The sequence below is a fragment of the Cyprinodon variegatus genome, unplaced genomic scaffold (genome assembly GCF_000732505.1).
Source record: "Cyprinodon variegatus isolate N-32 unplaced genomic scaffold, C_variegatus-1.0 Scaffold485, whole genome shotgun sequence".
Classification (NCBI taxonomy): domain Eukaryota; kingdom Metazoa; phylum Chordata; class Actinopteri; order Cyprinodontiformes; family Cyprinodontidae; genus Cyprinodon; species Cyprinodon variegatus.
The window spans coordinates 504,419-525,840 of NW_015150938.1; the positions used below are offsets into that span (position 1 = coordinate 504,419).

At 37.6% G+C, this 21,422-nt stretch overlaps 1 protein-coding gene across 2 annotated transcripts in view; it reads left to right on the top strand.

Annotated features, from left to right (window-relative positions):
* adcy3 (adenylate cyclase 3) overlaps positions 1-21,118 on the top strand; it is a 23,137-nt gene extending 2,019 nt beyond the window's left edge. Inside the window, exons 2-21 of one of the 2 annotated variants that reach the window (XM_015390059.1) lie at positions 810-3,655; positions 4,526-4,675; positions 7,834-7,973; positions 8,086-8,197; positions 9,905-10,032; positions 10,195-10,353; positions 10,430-10,589; positions 10,697-10,804; positions 11,419-11,495; positions 11,643-11,804; positions 11,946-12,033; positions 12,133-12,249; positions 15,120-15,391; positions 15,510-15,591; positions 15,707-15,865; positions 16,717-16,863; positions 17,703-17,819; positions 17,942-18,068; positions 18,148-18,272; positions 18,824-21,118. In XM_015390059.1, the coding sequence (XP_015245545.1) occupies positions 2,987-3,655; positions 4,526-4,675; positions 7,834-7,973; positions 8,086-8,197; positions 9,905-10,032; positions 10,195-10,353; positions 10,430-10,589; positions 10,697-10,804; positions 11,419-11,495; positions 11,643-11,804; positions 11,946-12,033; positions 12,133-12,249; positions 15,120-15,391; positions 15,510-15,591; positions 15,707-15,865; positions 16,717-16,863; positions 17,703-17,819; positions 17,942-18,068; positions 18,148-18,272; positions 18,824-19,006 (3,282 nt within the window). In that variant the 5' untranslated portion in view covers positions 810-2,986 and the 3' untranslated portion in view covers positions 19,007-21,118. The remainder of the gene's footprint in view (positions 1-809; positions 3,656-4,525; positions 4,676-7,833; positions 7,974-8,085; positions 8,198-9,904; positions 10,033-10,194; positions 10,354-10,429; positions 10,590-10,696; positions 10,805-11,418; positions 11,496-11,642; positions 11,805-11,945; positions 12,034-12,132; positions 12,250-15,119; positions 15,392-15,509; positions 15,592-15,706; positions 15,866-16,716; positions 16,864-17,702; positions 17,820-17,941; positions 18,069-18,147; positions 18,273-18,823) is intronic. The other variant, XM_015390060.1, reaches the window with a different exon arrangement.
* The last annotated feature ends 304 nt before the right edge of the window (positions 21,119-21,422 follow it).

Sequence of the window (21,422 nt, forward strand, 5' to 3'; positions counted from 1 at the left end):
AAGTGCAAAAACCTGGATCGGGACATCTCTAGCCTCCACCAATAAAAAGTAAAGCTCATCCCTAAAATAAAAAAGTATAAAAATGTCAGTTTTTCTTTACATTAGGTATTCACTAACTTCAGTATTAGATGACAAGCTGGTTTTATAATTAGATCTCAGGTCATATCCAATCCAATGCCATAGAGTTTGACATTTCAGTTGAAAACAATTTAGACTAGTTTCTGTGATGTTTGTTTTATAACTTTCTTAAATTTCTTTATCAGTTCACAATGAAAAAGTCTTTGAAAGGATTAAGATTTTTTTAGGTAACCCTGGGACAGTTGTTTGTGTTCTGTAGAGCTGACTATGGGACTTCCCCAAAGGCCATTTTTTGGCTTTTTTTTTATTTTTAGCCCTATCAGGATGTTTTTCTGGGTTTTCCTGGGACCTACTAGATTGACAGTCAATGTGCTTTTGTAGTAATTTTAGTTGACTAATCACTGGTCAGAACGCTCCAGCTGTTCCATGTTGTATATGTTTGTAGATGGTGCTTTTCATTGACATTTGCTTAATTCCCAAAGCCTTGGAATAGCTTTGTAAATTTTTCCACTCTGTTAAGCGTGATATGCTCTCAAATATACTTTTTTTTTTACAACACTGTATATCCACACAGATCTGATTTAAATGATGTGTTTAGATTATAAATGAGACTTTTAAAGCTTTTGTAAGTGTAATTGTACTGTATAACAGCTTTGAAGATTGTTAAAATCTGGATGTAGTAATCACTTAGCAGTTTAAATAATAAAGAATAATTGGATCTTTGTCTTTAGGTGCCTTCTGTGTGGTGAAATCCCTCTTCAGAAGTTCAGCAGCTGGTTTTGTGTTCGGGCAAGCTGCCTCATTCTCAGTCCATCCCTCTCTGACTGGAGACGTTACGCTACTGAACTCTGCCACTCGAGCCGCTGGACGTGCTGGTTCAACCGGTGTAGCAGTGGTGACGGCATGCCTTGTGTTCACTTCAGCACTCCTGTCTCTTGGAGCCGGTTTTCTCCTCTGTGCCCTGGTACTGAAGCTGCTCACTAAGGCCGAAGTGAGCCTCCCATGGCTGGTGGGCCCCATATTGGGGGCCTCAGTTGCCGCGGGCACAGTCGCCACCGGAGCGATGGAGGGCATCCTTCCAACATGGACCTACATTGTGGCTCAGGGCATTCTGGTTCTTGTCGTGTACTCTTACTCCAACATCAGTGACATGACAACAGCTCTGTTAATTATCTTTACCACTCTGTACCTCAGTGTTATATTTGGAAAGTTAGGGGCCATATTCGGGTTCTTTTGTTTGGGAGTGACCATCCTTGTTCTCTTTGCTCTACGACGAACTCTTACAAGAGGGTCTGTGCAAGAACAGAACTCTAAAAGTGGGTGCAAGTTGTTGGAGAGAATCTTCTTCTATTCTGTTTTTGTGGGGATTTTGGGGTTTTTCGTTGGCTTAGGGGCAGGTGGGGCAGAAGAAGGCACTAAAGAACAGGTGGTATTAATGCTACAGTCAGTGGTTTGGGTCGTCTTTCTGTCAGCAGGGCTTCTAGGAGCTGGCCTAGGAACAGTGGCAATAGTTTCACTTGGATCAGAGTTTCCTGGGAAGCTTTCTGTCGGAGCTGCTGTAGTAACATCAATGGCCTTAAAAGGTGTTCTACTTTGGAGCGCCACTCTTGGGCCCAGAAGCTGTTTAGGAGCAACTTTAGGGGCAACCACAGCTGCAGGGGTGTCACTTGGTGCTGCAAGTGTGTCAGCAAAGCAAAGTTTTGGGTCCAGGAACTCGACCCTCGTACTTTTAGGTTCCGTTGTCATTGGTGTACTCATAGCCATCAAGGTTCCCGGACTGACACCAACACAGCTAACAACTTCCGAACTCATAACAGTGACAATCACTGCTGTTGGGGCATTCATCCTGGGTGCACCAAAGAGCCCATTCAACACTCAAGTGCATCTGCGGCAGGGCCTTCTCACGGGGGGAGATCTAATTAAAGGAATCGGCATGGAGACGGTCACCGCAGCAGCAGCCCCTATTGGAGCTGGAGCCCTGGGGGCCGCGGCGTTAGGCACGGCAGCTCTGGGGATGCTGGGGACTGTAGGAGTTCTAGTGGCTATAGGGTTGGCCTTGGGAAGCGCTCTCAGTGGAATGTTAGGAAAATCACCATCGACAACCAACACACACAGAGACTGAATGACAACTGAGTCTAAGTCCTTTTCTACTGCTGCAACCAAATTCTTGAGTTCTGTTAGTAATGGTTTGTACCAGCAAAGATCAACTCTGTTATGTTGAATCATGTTTTTTGTGCATACAAATGTGATATTTGTGTCATTAAAACCTATTGTTTTGTCCACCGGTAACCAATGGTGTTTGTTTCCTTTTCAGAGAATTAATAAAACAAATTTTTTTTTTGCCTTATGTCGTAAATTACCCCCACCCTTCTGTCTTTTTCTCAGTTCTGTGCACCAGCACATTTCCCATGACATAACTGTGAGACTTTTGTGTCATCTTAACAACAGTAACAGAGGATTTGCTGTTTACCATTGGGAGAGGTTGAGGTGGGAGGAAACAGAGGACTTATCAGAGCACAGACAAGCCTCTGAGAAGTGTTTGTGGTTTTACATACGAGTTTGTGATGCCGTTAAACCATTTTTAGACATGCAATACCCTCAAATGGATACCTGGACGTGGCTCCTTTCTACTTTAAAACTGAACAGGATTTGGATACTAAAGGATGTCATATTTTCTCTATGAAGTTTTAGGTGTGGAGGAAAAATTATAGTTCAAATGATCCTAAACGTCATAAAAGGTAAGCACCTTTTATGATGAATAGCTTTTTAATACCAATGGAACTAATATTTTTGAGATTCAGTGTTTTTTAAACACTAGATTGAAACTTTTGCCACTTTTCTAATGAGTTTGACTGTCATTTGGAAATACCATCACATAAACCAAATGGATTACCTTTAAACAAACAGCATGTCACTGGACCAGGCCAACACAGCAAACACAGAGCAGTCCACTGAGTGCTCTGCAGAGTATTCAGGGCCAGCTCCCAGGGATCCTGGTCGTAGTCGGGATGTGGCCATCCTACAGTCTGGCTGCTGCCGCTGCCTGCCGCGGGCAGTACGCCTCACTTTTACCCCTGAGTCTCTGGAGAGGCTTTATCAGAATTACTTTTGTCGGCAGAGAGAGGAGAACCTGCTGGTCTTAGTGTTATTCGCAGCCCTCTTTAACAGCTTCATCATCATCATGTGTGCAGTGGTTTACACAGAGGACAAAATGGCAATGGTGGTGGTTGCAGCCGTGGGGTTGACAGCAGATGTAGTTCTCTACCTGCTGTGCTGGTTTCAAAAACTCCCTACATCACCTGTGGCACGAGGGGCAGTACCTTACGTGCTGTGGCTGATGGTCACCATCCATGTTTTATGTTACATGGGACTGAACTACGAGCAGTACTCTGATGCAAGTGACTCAGTGGGCTGGCAGGCTTTCTTCAGCTTCTCCAGCTTTCTGACCTTACCACTGAATCTGGTTCCCCTCGTCCTGCTCACAACCCTCTCCTGTGGGATACACACCCTGGTACTTGGGGTCACCGTGGCTCAGAGGTTTGGGGATAATCTTCAGGGGCCCATGCTGGTGAGACAGGTAAATAATTACATGTTTGGATCTTAAAATGTGAATGTGTGGGTCTTGACATGTGCACATACAGATCTTGACCTGTGCATGTGTGGATCTTGACCTGTGTATGTGTAGATATTGACCTGTGCATGTATGGATCTTAATCTGTGCATGTATGGATCTTGACCTTTGCACATATGGATCTTGACCTGTGCATGTATGGATCTTGACCTGTGCATGTATGCATCTTGACCTGTGCATGTATGCATCTTGACCTGTGCATGTATGGATCTTGACCTGTGTATGTGTGGATCTTGACCTGTGTATGTATGGATCTTGACCTGTGCATGTATGCATCTTGACCTGTGCATGGATCTTGACCTGTGCATGCATGGATCTTGACCTGTGCACGTGTGGATCCTGTGTGTCTGTGTAGATCTTGTCATATGCATGTAGGGATTTTGCTGTGTATAACGTGTAAGACACATGTAAGTTTGTTAATACTGAGTCTCTTCCATATATGTTAAAGTGCATAACAATACAGCTATAAAAAGACAAAACAAATGTGCCTTTTTTTTTCTTAAAGTAATATTGCAGCAAGGGTTGAGAGAGGAAGACAAACATATAGTAAATGTTCGATCTTTCCTTTTCCATGACTGTGGCTGTTGACGGTACAGTTTAGGGCCACTGCATTTTTCATTCTGTGACCATATTCAATTGATAAAAATTGTATTGTTTCCTTTTATACTCACTGCATGAATCATTTGTTAGTGATCTCATTTAAGATTCTCACATTTTGGAGCCTGTCGATATGTAGCTGAAAAAACAGACATCCTATTACAGACATGTGAGAGAGCACCTCTCTACAGGAAGAAAAACATTTCTTCATCTTTTCAGCTGTTGGCCAATGTGATGCTGTACCTGTGCGCAGCCATGGTGGGTGTGATGTCATTCTACATGGCCGATAGGAAGTACAGGACAGCATTTTTGGAAGCTCGTCAGTCACTTCAGGTCAAACTAACTCTGGAGGAGCAGAGCACCCAGCAGGTAAGATAACTCTTCAAAACAAAAGGACTTTTGCTTATTACCTAGGAAATATAAACCAACCTCAGCTTCATCTTTATTCAACTTAAACTGCAGCCTAAAATTCTGACCACAAATCCTGAGTTTTCTGGCATAGAAACATAAATGGATCAGGAAACAGAATGCCCTGTGCTCATTAATTACTCTGTGTTTTCGTATGCTGCTTGCTAATAGGTTGATTAGACAGACCATTGTTTTCATCATTAAATCAGACAACAGGGACTTGTATAACACATTGTCATCTGAGCTGTTGGACAGCAAATACAAATGTATACTGCATCCTCTAAGCAGCATCATTTAGAGAAGATATTCTGAAATATTTCATTAATTTAGCATATACTTATAATTGACAAATTTAGCTTGTTGTTGTCTTTTGTTCCTTTTATGTCTTTTCCAGTGCCTTGCAAAACACCTTAATTTTTTTTTTATTTTGCATGAACACAACCTTGAACCGCAATGTATTTTCAAAGTAGAACATAATTGTGAAGTGGAAGGAAAAGAAAACTTGTTTTTTCAAATTATATTACAATCAATAATCTCAAAAAGGTGGCGAGCATTTGCCCTTTCTGTCTGATCCCCCCAAATGAAATGTGGGGAAACACCCTAAAAATATCCTTAGTCAGATGTTACAATATTCTGCAAAAATATTGCTCCTTTAAGAAGGAGTGGCAAGATAAAAGGCATTGTTCAAAGAAAGCTACGAGAATGTCTTTCGGCAGATTGGGGTAAGACATAGCAACAGGAAAATGAAGTGGATGCAGCATCACGAGGTATGGAGGCTTTTCCATTAGCTAGGTTGGAGAAGCTGATCAAATTTTAAAGAGGGATGGAGCTGAGCAGAGGGTGGTTTTGGAGGAATAGCTTTTAGAGCCTGCAAAACAACATACGGCTGGAGAAAAGGTTAAAATCTAAGCAGGTCATTGGCTCAAGAACCAAAGCTACAATAAAATGGTTTAGAGAAAGCACATGCATACGAGAGAATTGCCCTGTCAAAGTCCAGACATTGAATGCAACCAAGAGTAAAAAGGTACAGTGAGAGTATGTATATGAATTGGCAGATTATTCCACAGTTTTAGGGCCACAACAGAGAAGACACTATCCACTTTTCTACTTTGACTTTAAAAAATCTTTAAAAATGCATTGTGTTCTTGTGGATGTATAGCTTTATATCAGACCCTTTATGCACGCTGGGGTAAGTGTATTATCCCTTTTTAAAAAGGAGTGGCACAATTTTAAAATCAACCTGGCGCGGGCAAGTGGGGCAGTGGTTAGTGCGCACAACCCAAGTACGGAGGCCTTAGTCCTCGACGCGGCCAACCCTGGTTAGAATCCGGCCTGTGGTCCTTTGCCGCATGTCTTTCCCCCTCTCTCATACCCCCTTTCCTGTCAGCCTACTGTCAGAAAAGCTAGCCACTAGTGTCGCAAAAATTTTATAAATAAATAAATCAGCAATGTAACAATCAAGAAGCAAGTGGAGTGAATTTATATGTTTCTGTTTTGTCGTTCCTGCTAAGAACCGAGCAGCAACAGTTTATACCAGCTGAAAGCAATGAAAAGATGGCTGATATAAGCCAACACATGCAAGGACTCAAAACTGAGGACCCAGAATTCAGAAAAGACATACAGTGGAATAACTCGAAAGTGTTTATTTCATAGAGTGGGTCTGTAGAAGCAGCTGCACAGGAACTTCTATAGAAGAGAAACACAGGTTAGTGACCACGATAATCTGAAGGAGGACGATTATGAACGCATGAGTAACTAACCGACTGACAGTTCAGCCATACCTAGAGAACAAGGATGATTCCAGCTGGTCAGCTGACAAGACTCTGCGGACGCAGTGGAGATCAGACAAGGTCAGGCAGGCTTATAAGTCGGAACACAGAAACTGGTCAGGATCAGGCAAACGGAACACTATAGTAAAGCTCGGAAGCTCTCTACACCAGAGGTCACGGATTAGCGGACCGAGGTCTGGATCCGGACCCACCTGCTTGTTGATCCTGACCAACCTGATTTAAAACATTTATAAATTACTGCGTGTAGTTCGACGACAGTCTCTAAAGGTCACTTGCGCTGCTTCTCCTGTTTGTATGGTAAAGCCATCCAGAGCGTCCAGCACCAAGCTGCACGTGATACAAATTAGCCAATCAGCTGTGTCAGTCTGGGTTGTTGCTGCTAGCCACTTTTAGACACAGCAGGCAAGCCGGGCAATGGGAAGGAATGAGAATACAATGAGAAAAAGAGAGCAGAGAAAGTGCAGACTGCTGAAAGAAGCGCACTGAACTGGTGAAAGAAAAGTGAAATGGCGTGCTCAAAGATGACCCTGCACATTTTGAGTATGTTTGGCTCAACCTCCTGCTGTGAAGCAGGATTCTCCACCATGAACATAATCAAAAATAAATATCGATCCAGGCTCAAAATCAGCACCTTGATATGTGCTTGAGAGTGGCTTTGTCGCCAGTCAAACCCAGGTTTAAATCCTTGCAGTTCAGCCTCAATCACACTTCTCTCATTAAGCCATAAAAAAGAAAGAAAAAGAAAAGCGGCCAGTTCTGGTGTTTCATTAAAAAGTAAGAGAGGCCTCAGTCTCTATATGAGCCATGTAGAAAGAAATACTCCAAAAGACAGCAGCTATGTTAACAAGTATTACATTCAGGCTGTGGAGTTTTAAATGCATTTCCCAATATCATTTTGCTGTTTGTAAAATGATTCCAAAAACAGGTTTCCTTGACTTCTACTTATCAACCGTGTCTAACTTTCTGTTGGTCTGTCAAATGAAATCCAAAAAAACTTACAGAAGTTGAAAGCTGTAACGCTAAGTCAAAAAAATTATGAGTTGTACAAATTTTGTAAGGTACTTTCTTTAAGATTTTGGGTCTGTTAGACTTTGAAAACCTTTATGAGTTACATTTGAATTAAAACAGAAAGTCACAAACAAACTCATTAACAGCATACTTGATGTGTAACCTGATAAAACGGAGAAAGAAGCTTTCTAAGATGAGCAAAGCTGACCAGAATCTTTTTAGATCCACTGATAGGTTTACATTTTGAGCACTCATAAAGAGAAACCTTTTGTATTTTTTTGTCAATGTAATACACATACATTCCTCTTTCTGTTCATGTAGGAGGAATTATTGCTGTCTATCCTACCAAAGCATATTGCTGATGAGATGCTGCAGGGTATGCAGAACCAGGCCAATCAGAATGAGGTCCAGCAGCATCAGCAGTTCAATACCATGTACATGTACCGCCATGAAAATGTCAGGTCAGAATCACAGAATCTATTGGAGAGATCTTAAAATCCCACAACACATGTGATTTCTCTATATGAAAGAGGAGAGTTGGGGCTGATGTTGTTTTGTGCCTTTTTGTTGCAGTATACTCTTTGCAGACATAGTCGGCTTCACCCAGTTATCCTCAGCCTGTAGCGCCCAAGAGCTGGTAAAGCTGCTCAATGAACTGTTTGCACGCTTCGATAAACTGGCCTCAGTGAGTATGAGTTATGAATGCCTAACCTGTCAGTTTCTAAGGTTCCCAGTCTTTATTTCAACCTAATATAAAACAATCACATTAATAGTAATTGTTGTTTTGTTTTTTTACTTAATCAACTTTTATTAAATCACTGGTGTCTATAAGAATTATTTTTAAATAAAAATAGGCATTTGTAATGTTTACTTTTTATTTTAGGTCACCAGAACATTTTGCCTCTCTATGGTACTAATGGGAAATGATTCAGGAACCCTTTTTTTATCAAACGGCCAACAGTTCACCACTTTTTATGGATACTTTTGTTGATTTTGTTTGTTTCTTTTAAAATCTTAAAAAGAAACAAACAAAATCCAGTCAAACTATGTGTGTGTACTTACTTAGTAGTTTTGCACCAGTGGTATCCAGTTTTAGAAAATACCATTATGAAAAGAATAACAAAATACATTGATTGTGATTATATGAGCTGGTATCACTATATTTTGTAGATTATGTAATGCATTGTTTCTTTTACCTAAACAAGTATAAACAGTCATGACTTTCCTATATAGTCTGAAGTAATGATCTTAGTATGTTTGTTGTTTTTCCTACTGTATTGTTCTGGTGAGGGTGGCTTTGCCTCCTGGGGGACTAGACACAGGTGGCTATAATCTGAATATTTACCTTCTGTTCATTATTATGAATTGTCCATTTATAAAGAGAAACATACAAATATAAGTAAGTGGTTCTGTTAACTGTTAAATCACAAAACAGCATATTTTAAAACCTGTTGTTTTAATGTTAAAAACAAACTACTGTTTCATTCTGACTATATGCACGCATTTAAAGGACAGAAGTACCTCCTTCCTAATGAAAATAAGTTTTATTTGTGATCCTGATTTATCTAAACTTTCTTGTCAAGTGCCTTTTATTACGTTTCTGTTATGGTACCAAAGACCGAATTTTTTGGACAACCATTCATCCATTCATTTCCTACTAATTTCTATGGCCTAACCATGACCCATACCCTAACCCTAAACATAATTTAAACTCAATTCACATCTTAGTCCTTAACCTAACCCCCAGAACCTTTCCTAATTTGGATAAAATGTTAGCCCCCACAATTACCTATAAGCCTCCAAAATGTATCATATTCCTGGGAATGTGTCCCAACCAGGTACCAAAGACATGGCCACACGCACACACACACAATATATCCTTGGATACTTTCTACTTATATCATAATGTGGTGTTACTTCTGAACAACTTGGTTGAAACTGTGAATTATTAGCATTATGATTTATATATGATTTCTACTTCAACTCATTGTTAAATTTCAACAAAAGCCAGAGAAAATTTCTATGTGTTTGTAACAACATGATAAAATCTGATCATGAACATTTTGAATTGTAAAATGCAAATTTCACACCTGTCAGAATTTGAAGGAATGAATGAGTTTATTTCAGAAAAACCACAAAAAAATAGATAAAACATACAAATATGACATGCAATTATTATAACTATTGGTATTTATTATTGTTATGAATATAATTTAGTGCTTATGTCTAAAGAAATGTGTGAGGAAATGAAACCTCCTTAATCATACCGTTTCACCTTCCTGTTCTCCATAACAGCAGCAATTTTTTGGATTCCCATTTCACTTATTATTTCCATTACCATCTACTGCTAACACGTTGTAAATGAAACCTGAACCTTGTTGTTGCTCTGCAGCAACATCACCAATTACGAATTAAGATTCTCGGGGACTGCTACTACTGCATCTGTGGGCTGCCAGACTTTAGGGAAGACCATGCCGTTTGCTCCATAATGATGGGCCTTGCAATGGTGGAAGCTATCTCGTAAGCTCTTTATTTTGTTTCCTTTCTTAAATGGAAATAAAGTTAATGCCAATGCATGAAGCAGAATCAAATCAGTACAGAGTTCTTGGTTTTTGGTTAAATGGAAATAGGATTAGAGCACTGAAATTGATGTAGAAAAGGACGGTTTCTCTATTTGAACAGGTATGTGCGGGAAAAGACAAAAACCGACGTGGACATGCGGGTGGGTGTCCACACAGGCACTGTGCTCGGTGGAGTGCTGGGTCAGAAACGCTGGCAGTTTGATGTTTGGTCAACAGATGTCACTGTGGCCAATAAGATGGAATCTGGAGGAATCCCTGGGTAGGAAATATCAAGTAAGATGCCATTATAGTCAAGTGGTAGTGATTTATTAATCAAATATTCATGCATCACACAGGAGAGTGCATATTTCCCAGAGTACCAAGGACAGTCTGCATGGAGAGTTTGAGGTTGAACCTGGAAATGGGGGAGAGAGGTGTGAGTACCTGTTAGAGAAAGGAATTGACACTTACCTGATTCTCAAACCTAAACAGGAAGCAAATGGACTTAATGGAACAGTGAGTTAGTTTTAACTTTCCAAAATACAAATCTGGAGCGATTTTGGTGCCAACCTTAAGCAAAAATATGATATGTCTTATAAACAAATGTCCCTGTTTCTCCTCAGACACCAGGTGATCTGACCCACAGAAATTCAGATCAGGTGATCAACACAACCAAAACTAATGGGAACTCAGTCTCACACCAGTCAATGTTGGCTAATCCTAATCAGGAGGTAAATAACAATGCACATCTGAGACTCTTGAATGGGACACTTAACTGTCATTTTAATCCTTTTAAAACTGAATTATTCCAAGCTTTCTAATTATTTTACTTATTTTGGAAACATCAGTCTTTCCAATTGAAATTTCATGTCAAGCATATTTCCTGCTTTTTGTTGCAGTTACTCTAGTCTAAAATCATGTCTTGCTTTTTTCCTTTTTCTTGTTGACTAGTCTGGGTTTAAAAATCCTGGAACCTCCTTGAACAGCCTTGTTTGTTCTTGTTCTTTCTAACCCCTATTGCCACAAACAGATATGATTATACTGCCCTGAACTGTATTGGTTGATATTTGTTATAACAAGCTATATTATTCGGTTATACAATGGATGCTGTGTTTCCTTTACATGTCATGGGCCATTCATTAAAATTTAGCAAAATTGTGTATCTGTTTATAAAAGGCTATATTTCTTCCTTTACGTTGCTCTAAAAGTTTGGTCACATGTTATAACTGAATAAGAACCACTGGCTAAACAGAGATAATTCTGCACTGCCAAGTTTAAATTATCTACTACATATCTTAAGAACCTTAATAACATTTCATTTTGGGTTTGTTGCAAACAATCTTAGAGAAATAAGATGGCGGATGAAAAAGCAATCAACAGACGACTGCAGCAGGAGCTCCTGGACAGAGAGTCTCAGCAAATGTAAGATGAATCGTTCATCTTTTTGAGAGCTCTAACAGTGAAACATCCTCTCTTTGTATTTTTTCGGTTCACGATTTACTTGTTAATATGCAATTTCTGTGCAATACATTACTTTTCTCACTGCAATGTTGTTTTGTTATGAGACAGAATGAAGGATCACCAAATCAATCCAGTTTCTCTGCGCTTTGTGGATGGAAAGCTGGAGGAGCATTATTCCTCGGAGAAGGAGAAGAGAAGTGGAGCGGCCTTTAGCTGCTGTATCATCGTGCTCTTTTTCATCACAGCAATGGAAGTGTTTATTGATCCATTGTGAGTTAGAATTTGATTGTTTAGCCCATTTATAAGGTTCTAACACTCAATCAATGCGTAAATTACAAGCATTGACTTTCTTTATATGGGCTTGAGCTTATGTTGTGATTTTAACTGTTTTCTGTGTTGTTTTTTTTCCAGGTTGGTTGTGAACTATGTGACTCTTGCTGTCGGACAATTGTTGTTACTAATTCTCACAGTTTGCTCCTTGGCTGCAATCTTTCCTAGGGTGAGAAATCAATGATTTGTCAATTAATTAGTCATAACATCAAGACTGCCTTTGCAAATTTACATTCCCTCTTATTTACTTTTTTTTTTTGAGTTACAGATGTTCTCCAAGAGGTTGGTTTCTTTCTCGATGTGGATCGACCGTACGAGATGGGCTCGGAACACCTGGGCCATGGCTGCCATATTTGTGCTAACCATGGCAGTAATAGCTGACATGGTAAGACTAAGGACATTTTCACAAACACTGCTTTTCTGTATGTCCCAGCAGGAAGATTTAAAGGAGTTTTTGTTATGTTTTCCTATACTGTTTTCATTTATTCAGGGTTTATGGATGTCATCAATCCAAGCAGTTGTGGTGCATCTGTGGTTTTTCATTAGTATGTTTCCACTTTCCGCTCATCAAACTATTACTGCCTGTTACACTTCTGACTGCATACTCCCAGCGGGGTCCATTACAGTAGCTGTCTGCATCACTGCTTGTCACCTCGTTTGTCACAGCCTCACAGGAAAAACCTGCCACACACACTGCTGAGTTCTGAAGCAGGGATGCAGAAGTGAACCTTTGTTTTTTGTTTTTTTGTGTTGTTGGGCAGGCATCCCTCTAAGAACTCCTTAAAATTATGAGATACTTTTTTGCTCATAAGGAAAAATAACATAAATGTAATGATTGCAAATTACTCATTAATAGAATTTTGTGTAGGTCAAAACCTAAGCCTGTTAACTACCATATTAAACCCTAAACTTCAGGGAGAAAAAAAGAGTTGAGAGTATTTTGACAATGGCTTTTTAGAAGCAGGAGAAATCCATGGAAAAGGGATTTTTGTGTAAATGCTTCTATGGGTTTCTCATAAAAACAAAATAAAAAAAAAAAGGTTTCTGGATGTAATCCCAAGTTTGATCTTTTTGTAAAATGCTTAAACTGTTTTAAACCAATTATAAGTAGCACATCTTTAGGAAAAACACATAGACTTGGTGATATTGACTTTAGTTAGCTAAGAAACTTAGATTTATAAATTAAAATCATCTATCTCACCAGATTATTTTCCATACGATCAAAACATATCTGATCAAGATGGTATCAGCATGAACTTGTTACATTTAACAACAATAAATATTACAACATTAACAAAATACATTGTTTACATTGACATACAGATGAGGTTGATTGCAATATTAGTATAGCATCAAAATCATTCAGACTAACCAAGGTTGAATATGTAGTCCAATTTGTAATTTAGGTTATGCATTTAGTGCTAAAAACATAAATACTTCCTTGTCTGCTTTGAATGGTACATTGCTGCTATGTAATTTCAGAGTATTATTGAAAAAATGTACCTTGGTAAAAGGTACGTGGCTATAAAACAGATTTGTATGCAAACACACACCTGTGTTAAGATATCCAGGTGATCTCAATAATTATTAACTTTTTTTAAAAGGTTTTTTAGCTCTTCTCTTCAGACTCCTGACAAAAGAAAATAAGCAACAGAATAGAATAAAATTAAAAAGAATAGAAGACACATTCCTTATTTTAACCTGAACACCACATTGTACCAAGAGGGTGAAAATATAAAACAGTTAAAAATAAGAGACCCATTAGCAGAGGCAAATAAACAACATAAGAAAAAATCTCTTAAGCTATTAAAAATTATATCCTCAGATTAAATATATTTGCAAATCTAGGGTCATTTAAACAAAGAAAAAACATCTTTATATACCTGTGCATGAAAAAACAAAAAGAGACATTTTACAAGAAAGAGAAAAACTGTGCAAATAATATCAGGGATGTAAAAAACAAATGTGTGTTCATTTGTCAGGATTGATATTTCTTTTTTTTTTTCTTTTTTTTTCTTTTTTTATTGGAGCCAAAAAAGGAAATAAAACAAAACAAAGATATATACTGTATGTACATATATACATACATCCATACAAGCATACATATAGAAATATATATTCACATATATGTACATACACAATAGGATTGATATTTCTAAACTCTAACAGCTGCTTGGAGGAAAGACTATTTAGACCAAACTGAAAACCAGAACTTTTTGTTGAAATCTGTTACTGTCTATTTAGTCTGTATATGAAAACATAAAACGTGCATTCCTGTTTAACTATCTCCAACCCAGAGTTTATCAGCAATTTGTAATGTGTCAAAATTAATAGTTTTTGTATTTTCTCTTTTCTAAGCTTTTACCTTTTCTTAATGTTTTAGCAGCACTGTTGTTGTACCAACAAAAATAATCAGTCCTTATATGCTGTGTGCAATGTCATCCGGCTCTTTGGATGAAATCTTATGCAAAATAAATGAAGTAGAATAGTTGTTGCTTAAAGTATCTCTATGAAAGCACCACAGATTTTCTCAAAGGCTGAATGGATGAGTTGTTTTGCCAAATAGAAATTACCCTGGTAAATAATAAAAAAATTGAAATGTTAAATGTTTAGATCAGGTTTTATAATTAAGAATGACAGAGAGGGTAACGATGTCATCCATTAGCCTGAACCACTGCTCACAAAAAATGGACAAAAAACATCTGAGATTTACCAAAAACTGTATTTATCATCTGGACATTCATAGAAGTACTTCTTGGACCTATAAACAAGCAAGATTCCCTCGCATTAGCAAAATAAACATACAAAACATGTATCAAAATGATATTGTCAAAATCAAGTTTTGGACCAGACACTCTGATGTAGTTAAAAAAATATTTTTGCAGAGAGTTAGGGGAGAAATTTATCCATAGTAGTTTAAAATAGTCATGGCCAGCCATCATTTGACGATATTCGGTTCACCAGACTTAGTACTGACTATTAGATCTGTGAGATATTCATTGTTTCCACAGGGGCAGGAAATAACCTTATTATCCCACACCTGCCTGTGGTAAAATTGCAATCAGCTACTTCCTCTTTTGGATTGGTCTTATTGTTTTAACCCAACTTTTTCAGTTGTCAATTCCCTTTTCTATATAATTTCACTTCTTGCACAAAATAAAGTATAAGAAGAAATAATGCTTTTTCCATGATGGATACATTTTGAGTATAAATACTGCCTTATATATTTATGCCTCTTCAATCTAAATTTTGCAGCTCAGCTGTGTACCACCATCACTGCGGCTCTTCAACAGTACCTTTGGCCCGATGCTGGAGTCACTTGGAGACCGGGGATGTGCAGAAAACCCAAAATATTACAGCTTCATGGCAGTGATGTCCCTTATTGCAACGGCCATGTTGGTGCAGGTCAGCCATCTGATCAAACTGGGCCTCATGGTGCTAGTTGTCACAGCAACTGGAGCTGTTAATATTTACAGCTGGCGGGACATTTATGACCTGTATGATTTTATACAGTTTGCCTCCTACAGGTAAGGAATTCGGGAACGTTGATTTTTTTTTGTGGCAATTACTGCATTTTGATATGCATTGTTTGTGGTGTGTGTCCATATATTACTTCTAATGCTAACCCTCTGCTTGTATTTTTAGAACATCCATGGTACCATCAAAGTATCTCATGACAATGATGATTATCGTCATGATGATAAGCTTTTATTTCTTTGCTCGTCATGTGAGTAAAAGCAAAGGACCATTGCCTGGGGAAAGCCTGCACCTTCAAAATTGTTTTCAAATGATGCTTAGAACTGTTGCATGACTTCCCATCTATCCACCTTGCATTTCTGTAGCTGGAGCGTCAGTCCAGGAAATTATTCCTGTGGAAGATTGGGGTCCATGACCAGAAGGAGCGAGTCTTTGAGATGAGGCGCTGGAACGAGGCACTGGTGACCAACATGCTGCCAGAGCATGTGGCTAAACATTTTCTTGGCACTAAACTAAGAGATGAGGTACAAATAAAGCAAGTTTTACGTATTTTCTTCATATTTAGCTCAGAAAAGGTTGATCAAAGTGGTGCAAAAGGCATAGATTATCAGCAGCACAAACAATAAAAAATAAAAAGTACGATAAAAACAATAAAACACAAAGTAAAATAAGTGGGAAGATAGAATAAGTATGAAAACGGCCACATCAGAAAATGGGTTGGTACACTCACAGAAAAGCTCAGTCATCTCTATCTCTGAGCTGCAGTTTGGGTGGAGTTTAAAGGTGCAACAGTTCAGACACGTGTTATGTTGCCATAGCACTATAACATTGTATACTGAAATGAACAGGAAGGCAGCGCAAAGAGGTCAGGGCTGATATAATGTGGTTGCAGCATTTAGTCCTGGTCAGAGAGCGTGAAGCAAGATTATGCACAGCTTGCTGCCTCTTAGATTTATCAAGACCAACATAAAGAGAAGGCGCGGTAATATAAGCATGATGCAAGAAATGCATAAATTACTTTTTCAAAGTATTAGTGGAATGTATGACTTTAACAAGCCTTGAATGGAAAAAGATATAGATATAATGGCGTCAACAAACATTTTTGGAGCTCTAATTGACCTGAGTTGGTTTGTGCACAACCATATCATGTATAATTCTGATGGAAATGAAAATGTAAAAATATGCATAATGATTTTACCTATGTTGTTTTTTGTGTTATTCTTTTGAAAACCAGCCTATTAATGTGAAGCTTAAATTCCATTATTCATTGCATATCAGTGCCATCTTGTGGTTTGTTCCACTGTAACATATTTGATAACCACCGGCTCTTCTTAAATGTCAGCAGAGCTACTAAGTTATGATATATCTGTTGCAGGAGCTGTACAGTCATTCTTACGATGAAATTGGTGTGATGTTTGCCTCCATTCCAAATTTTTCTGACTTCTACACTGAAGAAAGCATTAACAATGGTGGCATTGAGTGTCTAAGGATCCTCAATGAGATCATCTCAGACTTCGACAGTGTGAGTTAAGGCATTTAGCCAGTTACCCACAGTTCTATTCAAATGTGAATATCCTCTCATCATAAGCTTAAATTACTTATTCATATAGTTATTGAACAAAGTGCAGAAGCTTTATTTCACAGTGGTTTAAATACATTCAAATGGGTTAAAAATGAATATATAAACTTACATGGGTCTTAAATATGCTTTAGCCTCTGGCAAAATTTTGCCTGGGGTAGTTAACAACTTTTCTTATCAGAAAGGGTGGAGCTTGTTTAAATTGGTAGGTTTCCAGGCACAGATCTCTCGTTTAAGTTTACTCCATAGATTTCCATTGGGCTTAAGTTTAGGTACATTAAAAACCCTCAAGTTCACCCTACTTTGGCATAATTCTTCTTCTGAAACTACCAACTTTTGTCTAAACTATCACTCTCAGCAGAAAACAATTGGTTAGGGTGTGTAAAAACAACATAGATAACACCAAGACCTATCATAAACTGGAACACCAGTATTACTAACAAGATAAATCACTTCTGGGGAGGTTTTATGATCAAATCAGAGTAGATTAATGATACGCAATGAGGAAAAGATATGTTTGGAGAGGCTCTCAAACCTTTCAACTAAATATACTTTATAGGTTACAGTGATGGTGAAAACATGATATAGGCCTTAATTTGGTTCATTTCATATTATTTTATTAGTAAAAAAAAAAATAATTAAACTAGAGGACTCCCTTTATGTTTTTCCATCTGAAGAGGCATAATTGAGTGTTTACAGCAGGTCAAGCATAGACAAAGGGAAGGGTTCTTTTTTTAATAACACTAAACATTGAAACATCAAATGTGATCTTTCTTCAACAGTTATTGGACCGAGATGAGTTCAGGTGTATCACAAAGATCAAGACGATCGGAAGCACATACATGGCTGCCTCTGGACTAACCCCAGAGAGTAACACCAATGGATATGGCAGCCGAAAGGTGCTACCCTGTAACAGACAACTCGTCCTGTAGTTTTAGTTGCATGCATCCATTGCATCCTGCAAAGTGATATGTACTTATTGATTCATTTATTCAACCAATAGCATTTTTTTGTTTTACAGCCAGAAGAGCAGTCCATCATTGAACGCTGGCAGCACCTGGCTGACCTTGCAGACTTCGCCCTGGCCATGAAGGTCACCCTTGATAACCTCAACAATCAGTCCTTCAACAACTTCATGCTAAGGATTGGTCAGTGCACTTTGAGTTGCCTTTCTCTCTCTTTGTTGTTTCTGCATGTGATTCAATCTCTCTGTGTCAATTCCTCCAGGTTTGAATAAAGGAGCTGTTCTGGCAGGAGTAATTGGAGCCCGTAAACCTCATTATGATATCTGGGGTAACACAGTGAATGTGGCCAGCAGAATGGAGTCAACTGGAGTGATGGGGAACATACAGGTAGCACACAAAAATGTTGGACTTTTTATGCTACAGAGAACATCTCATTTCTAAAACACGTTTACCATCCACCATTACCCTAGCCTTTAAAAATCATCACTGAGTGTCTAATATTTACAATTCTAAAAATAAAACAAAATCTTAACAATCTGAAAATATCTACTTTTTCAAACTAATCACCATTTTGAATTAAACTCTTCTAAGTCAGTTTTGATTGGAAGAGTTTAACTGATTTGACTTCTAAGTCAAATCAGTTGTTTTCTGAAGAACTCTTATGGAAATGGTGACATAGTAAAAATGGTGGCCATTCTAATATTGGTCAAATTAGGGAGCGTGCATCCCAGGAACACTGCCAAAATCTCTGGTTCAAATTCCACACACTACTACTCTGTGTCCCTGAGCAGGACCCTAATTCCCACAATACTGTGTGGGTCATGCATGAATTCCTTCTAAGGCAAGAGTTAGAAACAAAGTACAAATTTTGTTCCCCTGTACAACATTGCAGTAGCAAATAAAGCTTATGATCATTATCTCTGCTGTTTTGCCCTCAGGTGGTGGAGGACTGCTATGACATCCTGAAGGAGTATGGCTTTCGCTTTATCCGAAGAGGGCCCATATTTGTCAAAGGAAAAGGGGAGCTGCTTACCTTTTTTATGAAAGGGAAAGACAAGTCCAGCTGCAAAGCCGGTCTAGGAACCACTGATCTCCCACACCAAGTTGAGGACCTTTCCTGATTTTTTTTTTTCCCATGTCAATATTTCAATGGGCTCTTTGCACAACTCCACTACTTCCTGAACTTAAGGTGGGTATTTTGTTTCCTATTTTATTTCTACTGGATGAACTGATTAATACAGATGCGCCTGACCTCAGTAAACATGGACAGACAGTCCTGGATTAATCAGTTCATCCAGTAATGAAAGACAGGAAACAAAAAAGCTGACTTAGATTCAGGAATAAGTCGAGTTTTGCATAGAGCACATTAACGTGCAAACAGATTTTAAGGACAATATTAGCTTTGCTCCATTTTTCTTTTATTTTTTTTCAGCTTTCACAACAGAAAAGTAGGACTATATAGACAAACAAACTCAAATGCTCTTTCACAATTATCATAACTTTTAGAAAACAAAAGCAAGTTTTGTAAAGGGGTTCACATTTCAATATCTTTCAAAGTGTCAAAAATGACGACATTTGAACAACCAAAACAGCCTTTTTCTTCGTAAACAGTTCAGGTGACATACTCAAACACATGATACAGTATTTTGGTTGTCTTTTATTTGAAATGAATTGTCCAAACAACAAACAAGTTGCAAGGAAAACATAAACAAGCATGGAAATGCGTGGCAAATTTCAATCCATATCACGAAGTAAGAATCGTTTTGTTCAGGGGGTGATCATAAAGCCCATCTTACTCTCACTGATGACATAAATTCCCTTTTATTCTTTTTATTTGTTGATATTGAAGTGTGTGATATCATCATAGCCCATATTTAAGTCTAAAGCTTTTAAATATGGGCTATCTAAGCATATAAGGGGAAATGTGCATCTGACCTTATAGTCTCATGGATGTGTATAACAAACATGTAACATACTGTATTTAACCTTGAGCTCAGATTTATAAGAAAATTATAACAGTCAGGCTAACCTTGTTGCATTTATACTTTTAATAAAATATGTTAAGTCTATGTGTTTCAGAATTTTTTTTTCTGTTGGATTGTCACTTCTGTTCATGCCATGTACATTGGCAGTTGTCACCTCGCAAAAGCAAATATTTTAGCAGAAGTGATTGCTTTTTATTTTTTTAATTGTTCATTTACTAAGCTTCTTTTTATCAAAATAGATATATACAGAATTAGGGGGGTCTCAATCTGATGTTGATATCATAAATCGGTCCAATAGCAGCCAAGGAATGAATATCGGAATATATCTGCCTTCCTCTAAAATCTCCAATATTGTTTAAAGTTTATGTTCTTTTACCTGATGTTAAATATTCTTCTCTGTTTGACTTGAGCAAGCTTATCTATCATTCCATACAAGAAAATATTGATAAAAGTATGTATGATTTCATGCTGATATCGTATCGGGTTAATATCAATATTGGTAAATTCCTAAACATGCAATATCGATATCATATCGGAAATGAAAAAGTTGTATCATGGACCATCCTATACAGAGTCAAAACTCCAGTCCAGGGATAGATAGATAGATATAAAGAGCAATAAATTATAGGTGGGGCAGTTAATCTACAAATAATGACTCTTGTACCCAGAAATAATAAATTATTCTCAAAAAAAATCTAAAATGGAAAAGTAAACATAAATCCCATGCAGGTGTAAATTATTCAACAGTTTTTCTGGTGTGATTAACTATAAATAAAAGAGATAAGAATTTTACCTGGTGGTTCTTGGTTAAGAAATTGTCATAAGGTTTTTGGCAAAGACAAGTTTAAAAATTTGAGTTTTGGGGAAAATATATCTTATTAACATCTGCTTAACAATGTTAATTTGTTCTATTTAAAGAGATTTTTCAAATGGTTAAATTTTAACTTGGTAAACTTAACAAGTTATTTTAAATTCAATGGCCGTAAATGTATGGCCACAAACTTTATCTAACAAGTAGTGAATTAATCAAGCTGTATTGATCTACTGAAGTTTATCTAAAAAGTTTAATGGGGACAATGTACCCTTGAAACCTGATTTATATTGTAGTGATGTGGAGGTTAAGCTGTGAATTAGGTGTTTGCACATAAATACCATTTGGATTTTAGAATTTAAATAAAAAATTTTAAGGCATTACGTTAAAATTATATAGGCGTGATACCAGACATCGCTACTGCCATCAGTTCCAATTTAACACGCTGAATATGAGTTATAAAATATGGAAACAATTAAATATTTTACTATAAATAAATATTACAAAACCAAAAAAGTAGATGCCATTAATAATATCTGAATGATCTAAACTAGATATCAAAAGAGAGAAGAAAGGAAATGAAAAAAAATCCTGCAAGCCTTGCAGCAGAAGATATGTATATTATGTGGTGCATAAAAACAACAAACCTTAAGTAAAGGAAGAAATTGTATTGTCTGAATAAATAAGCTAATTTAAAGACTTGTTTTTTAATAATTTATTATCCTGAATTTAATGAAAGAG